This window comes from Sapajus apella, unplaced genomic scaffold (genome assembly GCF_009761245.1).
Source record: "Sapajus apella isolate SASKATOON/1434 unplaced genomic scaffold, GSC_monkey_1.0 scaffold8, whole genome shotgun sequence".
NCBI lineage: Eukaryota > Metazoa > Chordata > Mammalia > Primates > Cebidae > Sapajus > Sapajus apella.
Genome location: NW_022436948.1, coordinates 23,141,736 through 23,167,287, shown reverse-complemented (window position 1 = coordinate 23,167,287; position 25,552 = coordinate 23,141,736). Strand labels below are relative to the sequence as shown.

At 32.7% G+C, this 25,552-nt stretch overlaps 1 protein-coding gene across 3 annotated transcripts in view; it reads left to right on the top strand.

Annotated features, from left to right (window-relative positions):
• Positions 1–25,552, top strand: part of NCAM2 (neural cell adhesion molecule 2) — a 540,885-nt gene that overhangs the window by 366,517 nt on the left and 148,816 nt on the right. For all 3 annotated transcript variants that reach the window (XM_032277132.1, XM_032277133.1, XM_032277134.1), the window contains exon 9: positions 19,243–19,393. In XM_032277132.1, the coding sequence (XP_032133023.1) occupies positions 19,243–19,393 (151 nt within the window). The remainder of the gene's footprint in view (positions 1–19,242; positions 19,394–25,552) is intronic.

Sequence of the window (25,552 nt, the reverse complement as noted above, 5' to 3'; positions counted from 1 at the left end):
GGAAGGAAGGAAGGAAGGAAGGAAGGAAGGAAGGAAGGAAGGAAGGACCTCCCTCAGCCTCCCCAGTAGTGGGAACTACAGGCACCTGCCAGCACGCCTGGTAACTTTTGAATTTTTAGTAGAGATGGAGTTTCACCATGTTGGTCAGGCTGGTCTCGACCTCAGGGGATCCACCAGCCTGGGCCTCCCAAAGAGCTGGGATTACAGGCATGAGCCACCGCGCCCTGTGTTAATTTTAATTAAAAGCAGGAATTATCACCTTAACAATTTGTTTTGCATCAATACACACCAATACACATAAATTGTGGTTTTACCAAGGTGGTCCTTGGTGTTTCCATAATGTAGAAAGAGTAAGCATTTTCCTCTATGAATTTAGACACTATGATATGAATACATACTTAAAATCCATACTTAAAGTGCTTTTGCAGACCGAAATACCAGTTCTAAAAGGAATTTCTCTCAATAATAAAAATAGGCAGTTCCTTAAATACAACTGTCTAAAAAAAAGTGCTTTAAAATTTATAACAATTTAAATGTCACCATGTAAATATTTATTATAACGCTGCTGCATTCATTATTATATTATTGTTTTATTCTCAATTATATTATTATTATATACATATGAGTATTTTATTTCAATTATCATTTATGGTTCTGGGTTCCTGCTGTGGATTTAAGAAAACTTTGTATTTTAAAAATTATTTACTTAAGCCAGTTTTATTGAAAAGCAGACAACAATGAACTTCTAACATCTCATTAAACTCTCCACTGAAAATTATTTTTTTGTATAAAATGTGAAGATCACATTAACTTTTTTTTATTCTTAAGCAAATATAACGTTTTCAAAATAAATTTTATACAACATAAGAAGTGAATTAATCAGTTATAGGAATTTATCTAACATATCCTTTATAACTAACCCCAATGCACTTAACAGCTATCAACAAATATTGAAGCCCTTTATATTAACATGTACTAGTCTAGACACAAGGAGTGTAGCACTAAAAAATAAAAGTTTCACCGGGCACGGTGGCTCATACCTGTAATCCCAGCACTTTGGGAGGCCCAGGTGGGCAGATCACGGGAGGTCCGGAGTTTGAGACCAGCCTGATCAACATGGCGAAACCACGTCTCTACTAAAAACACAAAATTAGACGGGCGTGGTGGTGCATGCCTGTAATTCCAGCTGCTCGGGAGGCTGAGGCAGGAGAATCGCTTGATCCCTGAAGGCAGAGGTTGCGGTGAGCCAAGATGGCACCACTGTACTCCAGCCTGGGCGACAGAGCGAGACTCTGTCTAAAAAAAAATGAAATAAATAAAAAATAAGTTTCTTGCTTCATGGTACATACAATTTAAGAGGGGAGATGAAATTAAACTATATTTAAAATTAGTAGTCATTTTATTATGAAATACAGTTTTGAAATATGCAATTTTCATATACAAAATACCAGTTTCGAGTATACAAGTGGTCTTTCCCATGGTCACAAATATAACTTTAGCATATTTCTCTACACTTACACAGACCCCGTTCAACATGTTTTCTTCACAGTCCTCTTTTTCACTGTATCTTGCAAACTATACCACAGAAATATCTCCTCATAATTTGTTTCAGGCTGACAAAAATTACTTAGACTTTGATTATAAAAATGAAAGAATTTTTATTCCTTATAAAAGTAATAAAAATAAAGTTGTAAAAAATGAAAATTTTTTACATTTAAAAACTGTGTAGTGGTATAATTAATTGGAAGCACCTTTATATTATAGGGGGCAATTTAAGATTTTTAACTGCCTTTTCTGCCTCAAATAGAAATAACTAAAAGGTGATCAACAAATCCATAATTATTGATTTAAAATGTGGAGCCTGTAGAGTTACAAATATCTGCACCTTTTAAAAAGCTCTAGTGAAATGAAAACCTAAAACATAAAAAATGGCATTATATAGTATTGTCTTTAAGAATGAAGGACAGTTTATAAGTCTTTTTTTATACATCCTGTGAGTAGTTGTACTTCTGGGCAAATTTTTTACCACTTTATTTTTATTACTTTTATGAGGAATTTTATTTGTACCTTTTTACCAAACCCTGAAGGTGCATTCTGGGATGAAATTATAGACAATTCTTAGTGTTTGATTCTAAGACAAATAAAAAACCAAATAGTACAGAATAAAAAGCCAAGAACAAATGTCAAGGAGGGGAGCCTAATATAAAAATAAAATAAATAAATAAACAATAAAAGATTTTAGCAAATAATTGAAGGCACAGTAATATGTTTGTTCAGATATTTTATTCATATATGCAGTCCAAACTAGACACATTGCTTACTTACTATGGATGGTAGTGCATCAACAGGGTTGACATTACAAAAATGCATAGAATTTCCAACAATTAGAGATTATAGATAATAGAATGTATTATATTTGAAATGAGTGTCCATTCCCTTGAATTTCTGTAGCATAATCTGCAAGATCTTCAATGTCTAAAAGAAAATATTTTCATTTGTCATGATGTTGCATTAGAGGAACTCAAATAATCTGTATTTCCCTGATATTCTGTCTTGTTTAAGATTTAGATCTGTGAGTTAATATTCAGCATAATGGGACTAACTCACTTTTGTACATAAGAATCACATAAGGAGCTGTATACAATTAAACCTGGCTGAGCCTCCCTCCCTAAGATATAACTGAGCCTACCTTTTAGATATTTTGATACACTAAACTTTCAGCGGGAATGGAAGTGCTTTATTTTGAAAATGCCCAGAATGGTTCTTGTGTATATGCCCTGTAGAGATACTCTGTGTTTGAAATTACTGTATTTCTTCCATCACAGACACACACATGCATGCAACATACACAAATACACACATATACACATTCATAAATTATTTGTTGCTTAGAAAAATTATTTTAATATTAAATACAGCTACATATAGAATAAGTATGTAAAATAAATTGGTTGATATGACTCGTATCTTTCTAATGATGATAGTTTTGGCATCTGAAGTTTATATAAAATAAAGCTTAAGGAACTAGTATTATGTGGTAGTTGTAACACTGATTTATCTGCCCTGTGATATCAGGTAACGTTATCTGCATAAGTCCACCATTTATAAATAAGTTTCCTTCAATCTGCAACATTTCTTTATCTAATCTTCAATCTGCAACATTACTTTATTTTGTAAGTCTTTCAATTGCCTCAGTAAATATTATAAATTTTAAGATAGTTTTTATTCCTGGAAGTTAGAGATTTACTAATTTTTCAGTTGATTTTCTAATAACATTTTATAGTGAGGGAATGTATTTTCCTTTTTCTTTATTTTGCTTTCCATATAAATCGATTAGTAAGGAAAGCCAAGGTTACTTTGATAATGGAAAAAAAAAATGTCAATTTCTGATTCTGGAGAAGAATGCTAATCAGCATACCATGAGTTCCTGGCACCTGTAGATTTTAACGCTGTGTGTGTGTGTGTGTTTTTCTTTTTTGTTCTTTTTCCACAAAGATAATGGCCTTTTCTGAAGGATTTTTTATTTGAATGACATTTTAAAGATCTACCTAATGCATTTTTTTCATACTAGTGCTGCGAGAGCAATAATATAGGTCCCTGCTGGGCAGTAGGCAAAATGGATACTTCTGTTCCCCATCTGATGTAGGTGGTAGAATATAATTAGGCCTGTTAGAAATCTTCCTTGATGCTTCTGAGCTTGCTGAGAGGTGGGCTTTCAATCATTTACAACTTTCTGAAATCCTTTGCTGCATACAGCTTGAATAAAGATTTTCAGAAAAGTGTAGTCGCATGTTGAAAATGTAATTTTAACAACTATTTTTGAAATAATTCTAGATAATATGTTTAAATTTAACATGTCTTTTATAAAACATTATTTAGTAATGAACTATTATTTTAAAGTCTATAATAAGAATTTTCACTTAAAAAACTGTCATCAGTTTCATAAGATGATGTGATAGTTTACAATTTTACGATAGTTGTTTTGGGGAAAAAGTTATTTATATATTAAAAGTGATTTCAATAAGGCTTTGCAACAAAACATATATTATTTTCTTATAACTACCAAGTTCTACATAAATCATTCAGTTAGCATTTTCATCTACTTATGAAGTAGTCTACAACTACATTTGAAGAAAATATAAATTCACATGGCTATAAAGAAATATAAAGATATCAGTGAATGTTAGTAGACTTAACAAAAGCAATAACATTTTGGTCATGTAATTTGAATTATGTATGTGGAATTCTAGTGAATAACATTAAATATGTTTTAACAACAAGATAAAATAAATTTGAATGAATATAGGTACAGCAATGCATTTTCATTCAATTTTTAAAAAATATATAGAAAAACTAAAGTTGAATTAATTATATATGTTATTACAGTATCTATGAAAATTTTTGAGCAAACATCCTAATAAAAATTGCAGCAAAAGAACATATGTGGAGCTTAAGCATGCAACAAAAAGCAGTAGCTAACATAATATTGCTTTCATAATAATTAATGAATAAAATTGAATCCATTACAACAAAAATTGCCTTAATACAGAAGTTGCAATGGATCCATTGCTCTTGACCCAGGGATTAACATAATAAATTTTAAAAAGCTATATTCAATAAATATATTCAGTTATAAAATTAACCATGTGTTTAGTAGCTTGTGTTTAACGGTGACAAATTCTTAGATAAGAATCATTCTTCACTCTGGTATTATATTCTCATGGTCTGTCTCTTACAGTGGCATCATTGCTTCTGTTTTGTGATCTACAAAGTTTTTGTCTGACTTTCTAAGTCTTTCATTCTGGGAAGTCAGATGATTTTTTGATAGGACAATAATGTATCTACTTATAAGAAAATGTATTTCATACTCTATCAAGTAAGTAGGAACAGTAAAATTCTTATATTCGTAAATCCTGCCGTTTTATCGCTGGTCCATAGCGCTTACCTTGCTCACTCCTTTTAATTGCCAACTTATATTTTACTGTCTGTTGCGGTAATCACTCCATTATGTGTATGCCCAGTCTTTTTTGTTTGTTTTTTTCATGTAATGAAACATTTCTGGCAAAATACAAGTCACAGTTTTGTTTGCTTTTATCCCCTTTCTCCACATGCAGTAGCACAGCTGAACTTAGCTGAAGACAATCTCACAGTCATTTTAAATGGTCTCTATTTAAAATTATGATCCAGAACATAACTTGAATTTCTTTCTGCAGCCTAGAACCTATCCTACCTTTTCTTGACCACTGTTTTAGATAACTACTTCATAAGTTTTATCTATTCTCAACTTTACAAGACTCCGCTATTCTCCAACAGCTCAGCTGATGATTCACTTCCTCTTCTACTAATTAGTTGGAAACAGTTAAAAGAAAATCTTAATAAATCCTGACTACTACACCTGCACACAAACCCAGCAGAACCTATATGTTACCATGAATGAAATATCTGAGTTTTCATGTGGAGTCTAGATTTCATCCTCTCTAACATATTATGGATATCAGTCCAGTAATTCATCTCTCTCTATCCAGCATTTTTGTACTTATACCTCATTGATCATTACCATCAACATTTAAAGCCAAATGCCCATCAATGATAGACTGGATAAAGAAAATGTGGCACATATACACCATGGAATACTATGCAGCCATAAAAAAGAATGAGTTCATGTCCTTTGCAGGGACATGGATAAAGCTGGAAACCATCATTCTCAGCAAACTAACACAAGAACAGAAAACCAAATACCATATGTTCTCACTCATAAGTGGGTATTGAACAATAAGAACACATGGACACAGGGAAGGGAACATAACACACTGGGGCCTGTTGGAGGTGGAGGGGCTAGGGGAGGGTTAGCAGCGGGTGAGGGAATTCAGGAGGGCTAACATTAGGAGAAATACCTAATGTAGATGATGGGGAATGGTTGCAGCAAACCACCATGGCACGTGTATACCTGTGTAACAAACCTGAAAGTTCTGTACATGTATCCCAGAACTTAAACTGTAATTGAAAATTTTAAAAATTCAAAAAGGAAAATGATAGATCTTAAAGCTATTTTTCTCTTGATACATATACACAGAGGCACATAAACATATACTCATCCTTCATACATATGTGTGCATTTATGTATGTGCCTATTCTTCCAATTATCTCTTGAGCATACGCCAGTTAAATTTTTATCACTTCACTGAAACTCCGGCAAGCTAACCAATAACCTTCACTTTAAGAAACCTAATGGTTGACCTAGTTAAACAACCTCTTCTGTTTGTAACATGTTATTTGGCTTCTAGGGAACTCTTGTTTTTTTCTCTTATTAAGCTGTTCACTTCCTTAGTCTATTTTGATCATTCTTTGTATTCAAATTGACATCTAAATAATTGGGCACCCTAGTCTGGCATTCATTATTGGACTTGTCTAATGATGCTGAGTCCTTGGTGATTTCATCTAGTCTTATGGCTTTAATGATCAACCGGATTCTATAATCTCCAAATTTCAACTGTGGACCTCTACTGAACTCGTCTTCTATGTCCAATGACTTACCAGACAGCTCCACTTGGATAGTAAATAAATCTTTCAAAGGTAAACTATCCAGTTCAATACTGTACTTTCTCCCCACCCCCTAGATTTCCTTCTCCTTCAGTCATCCCAATCTCATTAACTGGTGTCTTTTTCCATTTAGGAAAGTGCCTGCCATCCTCTTTGGCTCTTATTTATTTTTAACCTGGCTAGAAATACATTTTTTAACTGTTCCTTTTGGTTCAGAGGTGCAGGTTTGTTATATAGATAAATTGCATATTATGGGGGTTTGACGTACAGATTCTAGAAATTCATATTTTTAGCAAATTTTGTTAGCCCTACTTTAATATACCCATAATGCAATTACTTTTCAACAACCAGCTGTTACTGCCATGGTCCAAGCCATCATCATGTCTTGCCTGTGTTATTTCAATAACTTCTTAAGAGGTATTAATGTATCCACTCTTGTGCCTGTTATTCTCGTTAAAATGATTAGGTTGATTGACCAGAAACAAGCCAGAAAATATCATTGTTTTCTTCAAAAGCCTTTGGTATTCTCATATCATTTGGAATTTTCTGCTCTTACTGAATGGCTTTACATGATAGACCACTTTTCCAACTGCTGTTACCACCTGCTTTTCCTTATATTCTAATTTTCTTTTCTTTCTTTTTTTTTTTAACCTGAGACAGGGTCTTACTCTTTCACCCAGGCTGAGTACAGTGATTCAGTCGTGGCTCAGTGGAGCCTCAAACTCCTGGGTCAACCAGTCCTCCCACCTCAGACTTCTGGGTAGCTGAGACTTACAGGCACATTCTAACATGCCCAGTTTATCCTACTCTCAAGATCAAGTAACTTTAGCTAAATGAAATTTCATGTTTCTTCCATCAATCCGAGGGCGCTGCAAGCTTTTCAATGGTAATTTATCCATTTAGAAGACTGACTGCAAATTAAAGTCATAAATTCACTGAAAACTATTTCAAAACTTTTACTGCAGTTTCTAATTATTTTTTGTATTTTCTGAGAGAGCGCTTGAACTGTCAAATTGAAATCTATATGATAGACTATTGATTATAACAGGTGATAACTATGAGTATGTTTAGGTTAATTGTTGGGTTCTTTAGATAAAAACTAAGAATAAAATTCAGTCCAGTGTCATTCAACTTACAAAATGAAAAGTCAAGTTAGAGCTTAGGTATATAAAATGCTATAATTGATTTTCTATATGGATATTTGCATTCAATTCCAAAGTTCACCATACCCAGTAGAGTGACGAGAGCTTTGATAATACTGGGACCAAAATTTAAAACAAAACACAAATTTATATTGAATTTCTAGCAGCCTATTCATGATAAACATTTGAATGAATAGATATAATTTTTGATTGATTTGTGAATACTTTTTGTAAACTAGAATCTCATTTGGGGCTAAATTATAGAAAAGTGATAATTAACATATCATACATAAGTTTGAAAAAGCAAGAGATTAAAGAGCAATGAAACTGCATGCTTTTTGTGTGTGTGTTATAGAGAAGAACATGTTGGAGATTTATGGTGATACCTCTACCTCTTTCTAAGTTATTGGAAATATGACTAGCTTTGTTTAGATCAGCATCATGAGATGGCACATTGCAGATATTACAACTAGGTAGCATATTTTTTTAAATACCCACTCATAAAATTTGCCACAATTTGCTCATAGTAAAAATACTTGAACATTTTTCATACCTGCATATCCCAACACAGTATTAGAAGGTGGATGAATGCTGTTTTTCATCATTTATATATCTTAGCAAAGATACATATAATTTCCCAGATCATTTCTGTTTCATGGGTCTCTAGCACTCCTGTCACCAGACTTACCTTTAATGAAAATATACATAGTGTTTCATTAATCATCTGATGATTGATATACATTACTGTAAAGATTCATCACAACCTGACACACAATTTTCTTTGATATTTTTATATAAAAGGTATCATATAGAAAATATATGATGCCTTGTATTCTTTTAATTTTTTTTTACAAAATCCATACTGTATTAATGGTGTATGGTTGTAGCATTGTATATTTTATCCAACACTGGGAAGGTGTTTTAATAAGACTCCTGTTTTGCTTAAAAAGCATAACATTGTAGCAATATTACCAATCCTGTTTCTCCTATACATTATTTTATCTTAGTAACTTCTGTTAGATCCTTGATGAAGGGTTTATTATCTATTAATTAAAGACTTGTAACAATTACAAAAAGCTTGATTTGTATGTATAGTCTTTGTATAAATCACCTATTCTTCATGGAGGGTTACTTTACACTAAAACACAAAGAGCAAAAGCAAAACCAAACAAAAGCAGCTCAATGGAGTTCATCTATTTGTTGTCTAATTTTAGGTTTTAGCCACTCATCTCTTAGAGAGAGGTTGTTTCTACATCTCTATAACAAAAATAAATTGATGAAATCGTGGTTTGCAGATTTTGATTTTTTTCAGTAGTTTTGGGAAAATATTTCCAATAAATATAGACATGTTTATTTAAAGATAAATCTGTTATCAATAATATGTAAGTTAGCAAGACAGTCTGAGGATAATTCAAAGCACACAATATGGATATATTTTACCCTTCTTAAACTTCTCACCCAATATATAGTTATAAGGCATCATGACAAATAAAGTATATGAACCATTCAGTATGTCTCCATATTCAAAATAAAATATTTGCTATAATAATACCAGCACATACAACAATAATTACACATATATGTTATATAAGATTTCTTATACGTCTAAGGACATAGATATGTTAACATGTATTTAGCATAATGTGATTGTTAAAAAAGAAAATATGTGTGTCTGTAGCCTGTATATATACAAATATAGACATATGTATGTATATATGTATGTATTGCCAGATACTTTCAGTTTTGTGGTATCAGCCCAATAAAAGCAATGCTTTAAATAATGACATGTTCTATACATAAGAAATCTCATATTGGTGGAAAAAACGTGGTCACTAAACGGTACTGACATTAACTATGATACTAGTGCCAATTTAAAATACTTTTTAGAGCTTCCATAATAGATGAAGTGGGGCCTAATTTACACGATGAACTTAAAAATCTTCAGCAACAGCAAAACAAAATGTACAATCTGATGGGCAGCACTTTGGTCCCTAAGAGAAGAGAAACATATGATGTAAGCTCTATTATTGCTCAAGCCTACTATCTAGCAAGAGATTCCAGGCAGGAACACAAGGATGAATCATTCCATTGTTTTCCCTGTTGAGGAGACAGTGTTCTGAGTTTGGGTGACAGTGTGTCCTGGAATTCACACAGTGGGGTAGCAGAAAGGACAGAGTCCTGTAGAGAAGACAGAATTTCACAGAGAGAGAAAAAAATAGCTCTGGAGATTTTCAGTGCTTTCTGTTGGAGATTTCAGCTAATTATTGCTTAGTACATGTGTGTGTGAAAACAATGCAAGGCCATAGAAATAGCCATTGGAATGCTAGAAGTGTTACTTTGGTAGTGTGGCCAAAGTAGCCTTAAACTAAAGGCTGCTCCCAACTCACCTAACAAAGCTTAAAAACAAACCTCAAAGGAACAAAATTGTTTTCAAGTAACTTGGTTTCTCAGAAGAGAGACTGCACATACTTAAAGGAATAAAAAAAACACAGCATTCAAAATATATAAATTACAATGTCTGGCATAAAATTAAAAATCATGGCATATGCAAGGTGAAAAAAAATAACCCATAATAAGGAAAAACAGGAACAGTATTAATAGAAACATACCATTGATGACACACATGATGGTCGTAGACAGGAACTCTACCCAATCCCTTATTTTATGTGCACTGCATATGTATTTAGAAGATACAGAAAAGCACAAGCACAACAGGGAGAGATGTGGATGATATAAAACAGATCTCATAAATATTTTATATATTGAGAAAACAACATTATCAATATTGAAAAAGATTGGATAGGATTAGTAGCATAGTGGAGACTGCAGAAGAAGACTAGTGAAATCAAGACATAGCACCATAATCTATCCTAAGGTTAGGTGCTGTGATTTCTTTGGGGGAGTAGACACCCAGAAGTGGGATTGCTGTGTCGATGGGTATGTTTAGTTCTTTGAAAAATGTTTTTTGTTTGTTTGTTTGTTTTTTGTTTGTTTTAAGTCAGATTTTCACTCTGTTGCCCAGGCTGGAGTGCAATGGCATGTTCTTGGCTCACTGCAACCTCCGCCTCCCAGGTTCAAGCAATTCTCCTGCCTCAGCCTCCTGAGTAGCTGGGATTACAGGCACGTGCCACCACACCTGGCTAATGTTTGTACTTTTAGTAGATATGGGGTTTCACCATGTTGGTTGGTCAGGCTGGTCTTGAACTCATGACCTTGTGATCTGCCCGCCTCGGCCTCCCAAATTGCTGGGGTGACAAGTATGAGCCACCCTGCCAGACAAAAAATATTTGTACTGTTTCCTGCTTTAGGCAGGAAAAACATGGATATATCCTTTGAGCTGCTCTGTGTGTTTTCCATGCTCTGAATATGGGGTGGACAAAGGCTCAGAATGAGACTTTTATTTATTGTGATAGATAGAGCAAGAAGCATAGAGAAATAAGTAATGCTTCCAAAATATTCTGAGTTTCTTCATAGTATATTTTTCCACAATAGAATATTTTGTGGAGATTTGCATAAAAACATACTGAAGGACAAGTGCAATAACTCTAGTTAACATTTGTTTAATAGGTACTATATGTCATGCATTGTTACAAGCATATCATATGATACTGTACCATCTCCTGTGGGGTATTTTGCTTCTTGCTTAAAAAAAAAAAAAAAAAACCTCTCATTTATCTATAATTTCTTTTTGTTAAAAAATGTGTTTATTATACTTAAGTTCTGGGGTACGTGTGCAGATCCTGCAGGTTTGTTACATAGGTATACACGTGCCATGGTGGTGGTTTGCTGCATCCATTGCCCCATCATCTACATTAGGTATTTCTCCTAATGCTACCCCTCCCTAATCCCTCCACCCCCTAGATTGCTATACTGCTTAGGCACTAGGCACTAATTACATCGCGGATTATAACAATATTTATCATATACCTAGCACTGAGCCTTCCTAATCTTATTTAATTCTCACCAGATGTGGATTAAAGCAACCAACACTAAATATGTGTATTAGTCGACCTGTGCTCTCGTAATTCTTCAAATTAAATGTCATCAATGTCTCACTAGCTTTCAATACAAAAACCTGTGGTGTCTTTTAGGTATGCTATAGCAGCATGCTCTAGACCTGGGTTCTGATCTGTTCCACATACTCTCTTAATTCAGGAAACAGGCTGCAGGAAAATATCGTATCTGGGGTGTGATGTTTGAAAGTTTCCATGATAAAATATAAAATGTAATTTTGAAAGAAGACAAATACTAGAGAATAGTGTAATATCCCATGTATATGTCACCCAGCTTCAATATTTTGCCCTTCCAATTCTCATATTTTAAGTATCACACTTTATCTGTTTTCTAGTAGGGAATTTTGACTTTGTGTTCGATACCAAAACATTTTAAATTTTAGATTTTAAAAATAGTTGATCCATATGATGTATGACTCCCTCAAAACCTTGAAACAATGCAGTCAATACTTATGACTACTTGCATGATTTCAGAGCACTATGGCTTAATAACATGATATCGGTGTTCACAGAGTGAATTCAATTATGTAGCATACACTATCACCATATATCTGACCTTGTTTTAATAAATTTTTAAAAGGAAGAGCTTCATAATATAATTTGGCTCATTCTTTCAGATCTCTGTTTGCAGTTCTCATAGTTTTGTGACATGAAAGTAAATTTTACCTCAAGATGTACGTTTTAGATCTGACTATTTTCTTGACTTCTTTGTCTCTTGGTGATTTTTTTTTTAAATAGATTTAGGAGGTACAACTAATGTTTTACTACATCAATGTATTGCATGATGGTGAAATCTGAACTTTTATATTAACCATCACCTTGATAATGTACCTTGACATGGAGTCACGTGAAATGTTTTATTGTTTATTATGGCAATTGTCTCTTCCTCTAGTAGTTCTTTGTCCTAATAGTATTTTGTCTTTTACTAAATACATTACGTATTGGCCATGGAAAAATACTATGAATTATTTGCATGTGGTTCATGGGATCAAGAGAAAAGTCTAGCAGCAAAATACACTGTCAATTAAACAGAGTATGGGAAAGTTATTGTTTTACTTTGAGATGGACTATATGTAGAATGCTTTTGGAAATCACAATGAAATAGATGGGTATATGAAATTCATATTTATTGCTTAGATCTGCATATCAATAGCTTTGTGCCAATTTATTATGTACTTTACAGATGCTAAACCCTTTACAAATATTCAGTCATTTAATCTTTATAGGTATCCTTTGAAATCTGTGTTTTTACCATACCCATTATACAGAAAAGCAAACTGAGATACCATTAAGTAAAATAGTTAATCTCAAGTCTTAAAGATTATGTCCTGGCACAGCCAGAATACAAGCCTATCAATTCTGGTTCTGCAGTTTATGGTCCTAACTATTATATCACATTAAAGTAGGCAGGAAGCATGTGCAATAATATAAATACTCAGGTCACGTTTTGAATATCCGCATTTTGACAACTGTCAGTTGGACCCACCGACTCTCATGTTTTACATTTAAAAATTAAAACCTCTGAAAGGTTTATTCTACTTAAAGCTTTTTTACCATAATATTTTAATTTAAAATATTCATTTTAAAGTATTAAATATGGAATATGGAATAGACTGTATACATGTATTAAAATGTAGGTACTTATGGTAAAATATAAATGTATACAGCCATACTATAATTTTATGTAGATGTAACAATCGACATCGACTAATGTAGATAACATTTTATATTTAAGGGGTCTGTGACAGAATCCTAGAAATATTTCTTTTCTCTTTTCTTTCATCAACACTCTCCCATTTGGTCATTTACTAAAAGCACTGTCAATTCCACCTTAACGTATTTCTGGAATCCACTCACTCCTTTCCATTTCCATGAACATTACCTTTCCCAGCATGTCATCAGTGGAATGTATTCCCAGCTGTTCTCCCTCCTCTATCATCTTAGTCTGTTCAGGCTACCATAACAAAATACCATAAAGTGGCTCATAAACTTCAGAAAATTATTTCTCACAGTACTAGAGACTGGGAAGTCCAAAATCAAGGTAATTGCAGGATGGATTTGGTGTGTGCTGAGGGCTCATTTTCTCATCAATGCTGTTTTCTTCTTATGTTCTTATATGGTGGAAGGAGCTAGCTGGCTTTACATAGGCTCTTTTATAGGGCCCTAATTTTGATAACGAGGGTTTTTCCCTCATGATCTAATCAGCTCCCAAAGAAACAACCTCCAAATATCATCACAATGGGACTTAGGATTTCAGCATATGAACTTTGAGGAGATACAGATATTCAGACCATAGCATCCTCTCTAATTTATTTTTCCCCCACAGCATGAGTGATGTTCTAAAATCACAAGTGCATCCACCTTATTCCTTTGCCCAAAACCTATCCTGTCCTTTTCCAGCTGCTCATAAAACACCCAATAACCTTCTATTGGTATTTACTTTTTAACAGTGTTATTTACATGTAATTAACATGGCAAAAAAATTCACCCATAAAACTGTACAATTAAAAGCTTTTATTCCTAGAGTTGTTCGACCATAAACACAATCAATTTTGGATCATTTAATCACCACTTTTTGGTCATTACCCCCCAGTCTCCTCACCACCACCTCCCATTCCCTTGTCTGACCTAGACAAATATTACCATACATTTTGTATCTACAGATTTGCCTATTTTGGAAATTTCAAAGAAATTGAATTATTCAATATTTGTGCTTTGTTACCAGCTTTTTCCTCTTACTGTAACATTTTTATGGTTCATCCATGTTGAAGCATGTGTGAGTACTCTGTTTCTTCGTTTTTTGCTAAATAATATTTCTTTGTATGTATATAACACTTTTTTTTTTCAATCTATGTGCCAGTGAATAGGCATTTTGGTTGATTTCACTTTTTGGCATTGTTAATAATGCTGTTACTATCATTTATAGACAAAGTTTTATGTGGACATACATCTTCATTTCTCTTTGGAATGCAATTGCAACTCCCTGTTTAACATTTGGAGGAACTATCAAACATTTTACCCAAACACCTGGACCATTTTACATTCCCACTCACAGTGCATGAGGGTTCCAATTTCTTCACATCCTAGCCAACAATTGTTACTCTCTGCCTTTTTCATCATAGCCCAGTGAATACAAAATGGTATCATGGTTTTGATTTAAATGTCCTTCATGGCTAATGGTTATTAGCATCTTCTCATGATCTTATAGGTCTTTCTTTTGCTTTGATATTTTTTATTGTAGTCTTCTTGATTTCTCTAGCTTTTTCATATCTTGTCCCTTCATATTTAATTTGATAGCTCCAGTGAGCTACATTAAACTCTTTGAACATGATATTTTTTCCCTTCAATTCAAGCCCACGTAGTTCCCATTTCCTTCCTACTTTTCCTACTTTGTTCTTGGTGAGGGCTGATTTTGTAGGGGTACAACCTGTGCAACTGAACAGGTTCCACACTCTGAAGGACACCAAGTTTGGGCTAATATGCTACAGTCAGCATATTGTCATTATAATAGTTTTTGAATAGAAACCCCCACAGTTTATTTTGCAGTTGGCCCCTAAAATTACATAGCTAGTGCAGTTCCTGACTTATCATTATATGACTTTTCCTTCCATTTAGACATAAATACCTGCAAGATACTCTTCCTTGCCTTTGTCTACCAAATTAGATTTCCTTTCTGAATGCCATCTATATCAGCATGCATTATACTTCATAATTCTTTCCTCTGATCCCTATAACCTGAGAGACCAAGGGCTTTCCTTTTCTTATCCATTTTTTATATGTAAAAGTAAACATGCTAATTTATTCATTGCCATTAAAGAATCAAAAATAAATGTTTTGGGTCTACTTTTTGAAACCAAATGTTGTACATGCTATCAAATGTTTACATCATCTTATTTGGTGTTTGAAATCCTCATTTTAAAAAGAATAAGTTATTTTAAAAATAAAAATTACAGAAACCACCAATAAAATAAACACATTTAGTAGGTAAAAATGCCCACTTTTCAATTTGATTGCATTTATTTTTCAAACCCCAGAACCCAGCAAAGTAGTCTATTACATAGATGCTGTACATACATAGTTTAATCTCATAGTTGGTACTCAGGTGGTGCATTTATTTTTCAAACCCCAGAACCCAGCAAAGTAGTCTATTACATAGATGCTGTACATACATAGTTTAATCTCATAGTTGGTACTCAGGTGGCAAATCACATATCAAAAATAATCAAACATGAACTCCAGGGCAAGACAACCTGGGCATTCAGCAGCTATTGCTCATAAGCTGTGGGATGTCAGCTAGTTATTGAATATTTCTGTGTCTTAATTTCCTCATCTTAAAATGGAAAAGATACTAGCCTCAACCTCATAATGGTATCATGGAGATTAAATAAGCCAGTAAATGTAAAGCTTTTTGAACGTTTTCTAACAAATATAATTTATCATATATATTGCCTTTTATAATTATTACATTCAATTTCTATTTGTCGAATAAATTTTTGTTTGTATAATCAAAGAAAAGAAAAAGGCACCAGGACCTAATAAGGAAACTACGTAAATGAAGAACTTTGATTGCATATATTTATCTTTTTGACATCATTTTCACTGCTAGGTGAAAGGGTAATTGTACAAGAGGTTAGCTCACAAAATTGAAATAAGAAGAAGATTAGAAAGCTGGGAGCAAACCCAGAGGAAATATCATTATTGCTGGTAGTAAATATAATAATAATCTTACAGGGAGGGAAAAGATTATTTCTGTTTAAATTTCTTTTTATGACTGTAGAAACTGGGGGATTTAATATAATATTAAAACCATTTTGAAACATTAGTTTGGATAAATTAATTCTAATAACCTTTGGCGAATGTTGGTATTTCTGTCTACATATTTAGCAGTTATGCATTGTCTTCACCTCCAAGTATCTGAAGTTGAGTTTACTTATTCAATAGAGAAATAATGCCATCAGGAACAAGGCAAACAAAATATGTAATGCTGGAGTGCATATTATTTTGTGTATCTGTGTTTATCTTGGATTCTGCTTCTGGTGCCTGTTTACCTGTCCATCATCAGGAGAACCACATGTCCTCACTCTCATCTGTGCACATTCTTGTTTCTCACTTTTTTCTTATGTCCTCTTAGGGCATCTCCCTGGAATTCTCTCCTCAACACTACTCTTCTTTCACTATTTACAGATCACAAACCACACTTTGGTTTGTCGGGAAACATACTGACCCCATCCTCCACTTACTCCTAGAAAAATATTATAGTCTGTCTACATGGTGCATTTCACATTTATTTGTATTGTACTGTAAAATTAATATCTATCTTGTTTGTTGAACTTTAATGCCACTAAGAGTAGAAACTATTACAGTTTGCTCAACACTGCATCCCAGTGCCTGGCTGCTTATTGTAAAATAAATGCTCATGCACGCGCGCACACACACACACACACACACACACATGCACTGACACAAAATAATTATTGAGTGTTTAAGTGACATGATCCGTCAGTCTCCCAAAAGGCGAAAGGAGTTAATGACTCTAAAAATGTTTCATGACACAGTGGAAAGTAAAGAAAATTATGGAATATGGACCACCTCAAATGTGCTATGGACTGTAACTGGATTCTGCATTTGGCAATTAATGTCTAGTCAGGTGAGGTCACAAAAAGTAACTTATAAACATGACACATTATATAATTTCAGTTGTGAGCATTAGGAGAAATACCTAATGTGGATGATGGCGTGATGGATGTAGCAAACCACTGTGGCAGGTGCATACCTATGTAACAAACCTGCATGATCTGCATATGTATCCCAGAACTTAAAGTAATAATAATAAAAAAAAATCAAAAAGAAAATTGTCGACAAAAACTTTAAGTTGGAAATAAATTCAAGAAGTGTTTATCACATGGCTATTTGATTAAAGGATTTTGAAAGGACAATAAATTAAAAATCATATTATAAAAATATTGAAATACCATTTAAATAAGCGGTTCTTAAACTGACCTTCTGAAAAGGCAAAGAACATAGCATCAAATTAAATTTTAGAGAGTCCGTTTTTGTAAAAGATGGAATAATAAGGTACAGTCAGACACTTTGCTTTCTAATCATCTTCCTTAATTCAGTGATAGAACTTGGAAATAGTAGATAGACTAGCTAAAATGCCTATTAACCTGTCTCAGTCAAATATCGGATGTCTTAAATGAATCTTCAGTAGGTGTTGAATCAGAGCCAAGTTATAAGTGAATTTTCTTTCAGATATTTGTAATGTTTTTCTGTAGCACAAAGAGAGACATGTCTTCTAGAATTTCAGAAACAAACAAATGACCTTGGAATTTTAGTGCAAGTATTTGACTCAAATGCTCATTGTGCATCATTACAGAGCCAATGATGAATTTGAGAATGGTTTCTAATTTTCCTAGGAATCACACACTTGGCCACAGTATCTGTTTTTCCAGAATTGATGTTAATAATTTCAGGTATATTGATAATAACTTTTAAATACCAGCATTTGTATTAGCAGCATACTGATACTATGTACACCAATAGTTTTTCACAAATGAAAACCATCTTATGTATAACTGATAACAAAAGAACATTTTTATTTTCAAGTGAAGATCATGTAACTTTAAAATTTACTTTTCAATACTGTGAAATAATTACATTTTTCTTATAAAAATGAATAATTTGCTTTGTGTTATTAATAATGTATCTTATTGTTACATTCCAATAAAGGTAATTAAGTACAAGTTTTTAACTCATAGTAAATAATTGCTGAAGAAGCACATTTTCTTTACTCAACTACATGTAAATTTCACTATAACATAATTTGCTTTATAAAAATATTAGAATATAATATTTCTGTCCTAGAGGTTTAAGTGACTTTTACATGAAGTACTATAAGTATTGCATTTGTTCAACTATAATATAACACTATGGGATGAAATCTGAAGTTCCATTAAGACTTTAGTAAAAGCAACCTATTCCAAGAAAATTAATGCAGTTCAAATAAGTCAGTTATTTATTTAGGCAATCAGAGACAATTTTTAATATAATATGAAAATTTACCAGTAATTCAAAGGGTAGAAAGTAAAATGTTGTCATGTAAATACAGAGAGAAAAAAAGGGGAAATGTGTAAGACAGGTCTGTGAAGAGTTATTATGCCAAGCACATGATATGGTGGACAGTATTAGTAATTCAAAATAATTGGAATTGACAGTATCCAAATTGTAAAGTGTGCTTGGTTGGAAAGGACCATGAGAGGTCCTTAAACATCAGGTTGAGTGATTGGGTTTTATTTGGAGGCATTACAATGCTTTTATCATTTCACAGCCAGGGTACATGAAACCTTCATGAAGTTATAGAATGTAAAACATGTGCTTTTTTAAAAACCTTATTCTTAGCTATACAAGAAATACTTTCTACATCAGGAACGGTTTCATTTTTCTTTTTGCCAGAGAAACATAGAAAGTAATATAATGTTATATGTTTGGTCACCATTTTGCACGCACAAGCATAAAAATCTTTCTTTTTCCTGAATTGATGTAAACAGAGCCCAGATGGCCGTATCGAAGTCAAAGGGCAGCATGGAAGCTCATCACTGCATATTAAAGATGTGAAGTTGTCAGATTCAGGGAGATATGACTGTGAAGCTGCAAGTAGAATTGGAGGGCACCAAAAGAGCATGTACCTTGATATTGAATGTAAGTTACTTTCCTTTTGTACTTTCATGAAAAGAATGTTGTGTGCTTTGATAAAGATGATTTTTATAGAAAAACCAAAATACATATGTAGTTCATGTTTTAGTATTAATGCATAGCTTTAGGAGAAATAAAGTAGCCAGTCAGATATTGGAGACATCTAGTGGATATTACAGGACATTTCACAGTGCTGTACATTTAATCATTTTGGTATTGCTTTTCCTGAAAATGGTGACTTTCTTTTTTTTGCAACATTTAACTCAAAACACAATATCAACTGAAAAAGATTATCAGTAATTAGTCAATATCACTATAGATTTTTTATTTATTTATAATATTTATGACTATGTCTTAGCTGAGATATGTGGTGTTCAGATTTCTTATTCAAATTGCTAGATTATTTTACATTTTCATAAACTATAAATAGTATTTTAAATGCAGTGAAATATACTAGCAGCATATCTTATCAAAATAGTGTTTATTGTCTGTCTGGAAGAAGAAAGGACCAAGACAAGGATAGTTTTTAAATAAATTTAAAAATGTACATAAATATGTGAGATTGTGCGGGTGGCTAATGTAAGTCATGATTTCACAAAAACCCTTTGGTCATTGCATGGAATTTAAAAATAATTTGGTACACATGCTATTTAAAAAAGAAGAAACTTAACATCGTTCTCAATAAATATTTATGAGGCGCCAATGTTGAAGTCTCTCTGATGCTTGAAAGGGCATAGCTGTTCTTAGTGAAATGTATGAGATATTCTCATTGACAAAACATTTCTATTGGAGCATGTCTAGTACATTAATATTGATAGAATGCAATGGTAGCTGTGATACAAGATGCATTTTCTTATCGAGAATGGCTTTAGAGAGAAAATATTTTCTCAAGAATAGACATAAGTTATCCATATTACTTTACATTTTTATAGACTGTGCTTGCCAAGAAATTCATGGAAAGACCAATCAGAAACTTCTACAAGAGAAAAGGATTATGAAAGGTAGTCAATAATATGAGACAATATGATTTGGTCACAAATTACTGACTTCATTTGCTGATGTTAGGCAGCTTCTAAGAAAGCCACTTTTTTTCTAGCATACTCCTAAAAAACAGATGAACAAAAAGCAATGATATTATCCAGAACACACAAAGGTGGAAGTGATGCCAATAACTTACTTAACCTCTTTCCCCTAATAATTTTTTCTACTTTTTCTCCAATATCACAGTATATTTCTTTTTCAGAACAACAGCCTCATTAACAAATTACAAACATGTAACAGACTTGTAGTACATTTGTTTATGTCTTAATTAAAATCTGTGTATTTAACCCAAAATTTATGATTTTTTTCACTTTTCAAAATGTGAATCTAAATAAAGGAAGGAAAAATTAAAAATGCCAAGATCTGATTTATATGAGAACTGTCCAACCATTTTGAAAGGACAATTCTTAGATACTCCTGGCCTCTTCCACTGTCCTACAAAAGTGCTAGGCGACATATTATCTTAATGAAACTATATTTAGCACTTTTATTCTTTGCGTTTCATTAATATTTTAAAACATTTGATATATCATAGGATTAGTACTAAATCTCTGTTGCAGGTACTCAGAAAAGTGGAATTTATGAGAAAGGAGCATTGTTGATATTTTCAAAACACAGGAAGACAGAGTGGCTCATACATGATATGCTAGTACTAGACTAATAGGACTCGCTAATATACCAATTAATAGTGTGTTATGTGTCCCTGGGTCCTCAATTTCCTTATTTATAAAATAAGAGGGTTGAAAGAAGAGACTCTTGGAACCTATTCATACTCAAGCATTTAAATATACTTTTATTCAAGCGCATCCACATTCAACAAAGATGCCCTAGGATTTCTGAATTATTCTCCATGCATGACAGCATGGGCATTTGTATGAAACAAATGAAAACCTAAACTAAGATTATAATTTATATATGCTTATATTGTAAAACCACATTGAAAATAAATAGCTGTTTTTTGTTTTATGGATAAAAATACTGCCTATGTAACATTGGCAGTATTTTTATCTTCTATATGTGGCAACGTTGGTAATAGAATGCTTTTTTTTTTTTTTTGAGACGGAGTCTTGCTCTGTTGCCAGGCTGGAGTGCAGTGGCACATTCTCGACTCACTGCAACCTCTGCCTCCCAGGTTCAAGCAATTCTCCTCACTCAGCCTCCTGAGTAGCTGGGACTACAGGTGCGCGCCACCATGCCCACCTAATTTAAAGTCGGGATTTCAACATGTTGGCCAGAATGATATGGATCTCTTGACCTCATGATCCGCCCACCGTGGCCTCCCATAGTGCTGAGATTACAGGTGTGAGCCACAGCGCCCGGCTGAAAATAGTTGTAAAAACCATGCTAAGTCCACCTTAAGTTTCAGGTTTTGTTTTGAGTGATAATGGAAACGAGATGAATAAAACATAGCTCCTCCTTTATTAGCAGCCTACCATTAACAGGAGTTTAAATCAAACCACAGAAGGTATTCAGATTTCAAAGTGATAAGGAAGAAAATATCAAGATAAGTGTAAATTCTGATATATAATTACGAGACATTTAATTATTGGTTTTAACTAGGTAGAAAATAATGGGATAAACAAACATTTGTATATTGCAATCTGAATTATTTGCTCTTGTAATCTTTTAATAACATGAATTAGTAACTTTAATACAAAAAAGTACATTGGACACTTTATTTTTCAAGGACTGATTTCTAACAAAGTACAAGTTGCTTTTGATCATGATGCACTCCCTTTTTACAGGTTTAAATATTGTTTTTATGTTTCTGTTTAGTTATTCTGAGGTAAATGTGTAGACTAAAGCTCACCATAAAATTATGTAGTTTATCTTATTTAAACAGGGTGAAAGGACTTGTTTTGTAAAAGGATGTTTTGAGAATTCTTGGAGTATCCCCTGGGATTATTATTGCCACTGTGTTGATGAGAGGGTAACTAGGTTAATATGCTTCGAAAAAAAGTTGCTCAAAAAAAATACTTTTTGTTTTCACTAAACTCTGATTATTTTTCTGCAAATCTTGTTGAAAATGATTTGAATGGCTCTTAAACACTTGATCTTTTTTCCCCTTTTTTTCTAAATTAAAACATTTAAATTTATTCTACTTGAGTGAGAATAATTAGAAAAATAAATGTAATCTCTTTTAAGACATCATTCAAATATATTGAAGTACAATAAAAGCCCATATATAATGTCATATCTGATGAGTGTTGACCTATGTATATACCCCTAAATCTATCATACTCATCAGATAAACATTTAAATCACCCTCAAGAGTTTTCTCAAGTCACTTTAAAATCTATCCTTCCTTTTTACATGTATCCCTACGTATCCATTTAGCTACTTTTGATTGTTATAATTAGGTTACATTTACATGTAAAAATGTACATACATGGAATCATGCAGTGTTTTTATTTTATTATCTTTGAAATATATTTACTTTTGGTATAGTTGACAAAAATTACATATATTTAAGGTATGCAGATGTAATGCTTTAAAATATATATCATTAATATCATTTTTTGTTTGGCAAATAATAATTGTATACATTTATGGGGTACAATGTGATTTTTGATATATGTATAGTGTTAAATAATTCAATTAATCTCATTAACATATCCATTACCTCACTTATCATTTTTTACGGTGAGACATTTAAAATTTACTCTTAGTTACTTTGAAAAGTACATTATTATTGACTGTAGTTATTCAAATGTGCAATAAATCTCATACCTATTTCTCCTATCTATCGTCCTGTCTACCCTTTGATCAATAACTCCCCATTCCCTTCCTCCCCATGCACCCACCCCATCCTCTGCTAACATCAGTTTACTGTCTATTTTTATCAGTTGAACTTTATATGCTTCCACAGGTAAGAAAGATTATCAGGTAGTTGTCTTTCGGTGTTTGACTTATTTCACCAAACATGATGTTCTCTAGATTCACCCATGCCATGCAAATGACAAGATATATCGTTTTTTAAATTCTGAATAGTATTCCACTATGTATATATACCATATTTCCTTTATCCTTTCATTCACTGATGGACATTTAGGTTGATTTCATATCTAGGTTGTTGTGTATAATGCTGTCATGAACTTGGGACTGCAGATATCTCTATCAGGTGCAGATTTCTTTTCCTTTGGGTATATACCCAGACAAAGGATTCCTGAATTATATGGTGGTTCTACTTTTCCGTTTGTGAGGAACTTTTATACCACTTTCTATAATGGCTGTGCTAATTTACATTCCCAACAACTGTTCCATTTTATCTGCTTCCTCTTCAACACTTGTTGTTTTTTCATCTCTTTGAATAAAGCCATTCTAATGAAGTAATTTATCACTGCAGTTTTAATTTGCATTCCCCTAGTGATTAGTGATGTAGAGCATTTTTTTTTAATGTACTTGTTTGGCCATTTGTATGTCTTCTTTTGAGAAATATCTATTAAAGATAATTTGCCCATTTTAAAATCAGATTTTTTTTTTTGCTGTTATGTTGTTTGAGTTCTTTGTATATTTTGGATATTAACCCTTTATCAGATGTGTGGTTTGCAAATATTTTCTCGAATTATTTGAATCGTCTCTGCTCAGCTTTCATGGCTGGCATACATTGGCATGTAATTTATAGGACTTGTTCCCATTATTACATCATACAGATATAACAGCTTGTATATCTAGTACCTATTAATGGACAAGTAGGTTTATTTTTACCTATTAAAATGGACATTTTTAGTTATTGACTATTATGTTTTTATTGACTATTATGACAAAAATGTCTGAAGATTTTTTGAAGATTGTGTGGATATATACATACTATTCTCTAGAATAAACATTTTTCTTTGATTTCTTAAGGTAGATTTTTCAAAAGCAAAGAATTTTAATTTTACTGTAGTACAGTTTATTAAATGGATCAAATTGGATTTGTATATGTTATAGTGTAAGCATTTTTTCCAAAAAAAAATATTTTCCAAGTTAAAGCCATGGCAGTTTATGTCTATGCTTTCTTTTCAAAGTTTTGTAGATTTTGGTTTTACCTTAAGGTCTGTGATTCACTTTGAGTTCATTTTCGTGGAGTAGGTGTTCATTGTTTTTCCATGTTTATATCTAGCTGATCAAGCACTAGTTAATAGAAAGGACATTTCTTTTTCTAGCTAAGAGTTTGACAAAATGGTTGATCTTTTCAGAATGTTAGCTTTCTGTTTTGTTAATTCATGTTTTCTATAATCTATCATTTTTTCAGTTTGACGGTTCCTGCTTTATCTTAATTATTTTCTTTCTTTTATGTATTTTGAATTCACCTTTTTGTTACATATTTTTATATGAAATCTTAGTATATGTATTTTAGATAATACTTATTTTCTAATAGAACCGTATAACTCCAAATTTTCACTAAGCAGTGATTTAAGTGAACCCTCCCCCCCAGTATTGTAGTATGTTGCATTTTTGTTGTGATTTAGCTACAAATATAAATTTCCTTTTGATTTAATCTTTGGCTCCGAGTTATTTATAAGAATCTGTTTAACTTTCAGATATTTGTACATTTTCTAGATATTTTGCTATTTTTAATCTCTAACTTAGTTCAGTTGTGCTCAGAAAACACTGTATTTTTAATTTTTATTTGTATTAATATTTGATTTATATCCAATCATATGAACTATTTTGATGAATAGACGATTGTACATGAAAAGCATATGTATTTTGTAGTTGGTTGTTGTGTTTTAATGTCAGTTAGATCAAGGTAAATTATAGTATTTGTATAAGTCAGGGTTTTATAGAGGGACAGAACTAACAGTATATATATATATCTTATTATATATATAGTGGAGTTTATTAAGGAGTATTAGCTCACACGATTACAAGGTACCACAATAGGCCTTCTTCAAGCTGAGGAGCAAGAAAGCCAATCCAAATCCCATAGCTGAAGAACTTGGAGTCCAGTGATCAAGGACAGGAAGCACCCAGCATGGAAGAAAGATGTAGGCTGGAAGGCTAAGCCAGTCTAATCTTTCCACATTTTTCTGCCTGCTTTATTTCTGGCTATACTGGCAGCTGGTTAGATGGTGCCCTCCCAGATAAATGGTGGGTCTACCTTTCCCAGGCCATTGACTCAAATGTTAATTTCCTTTG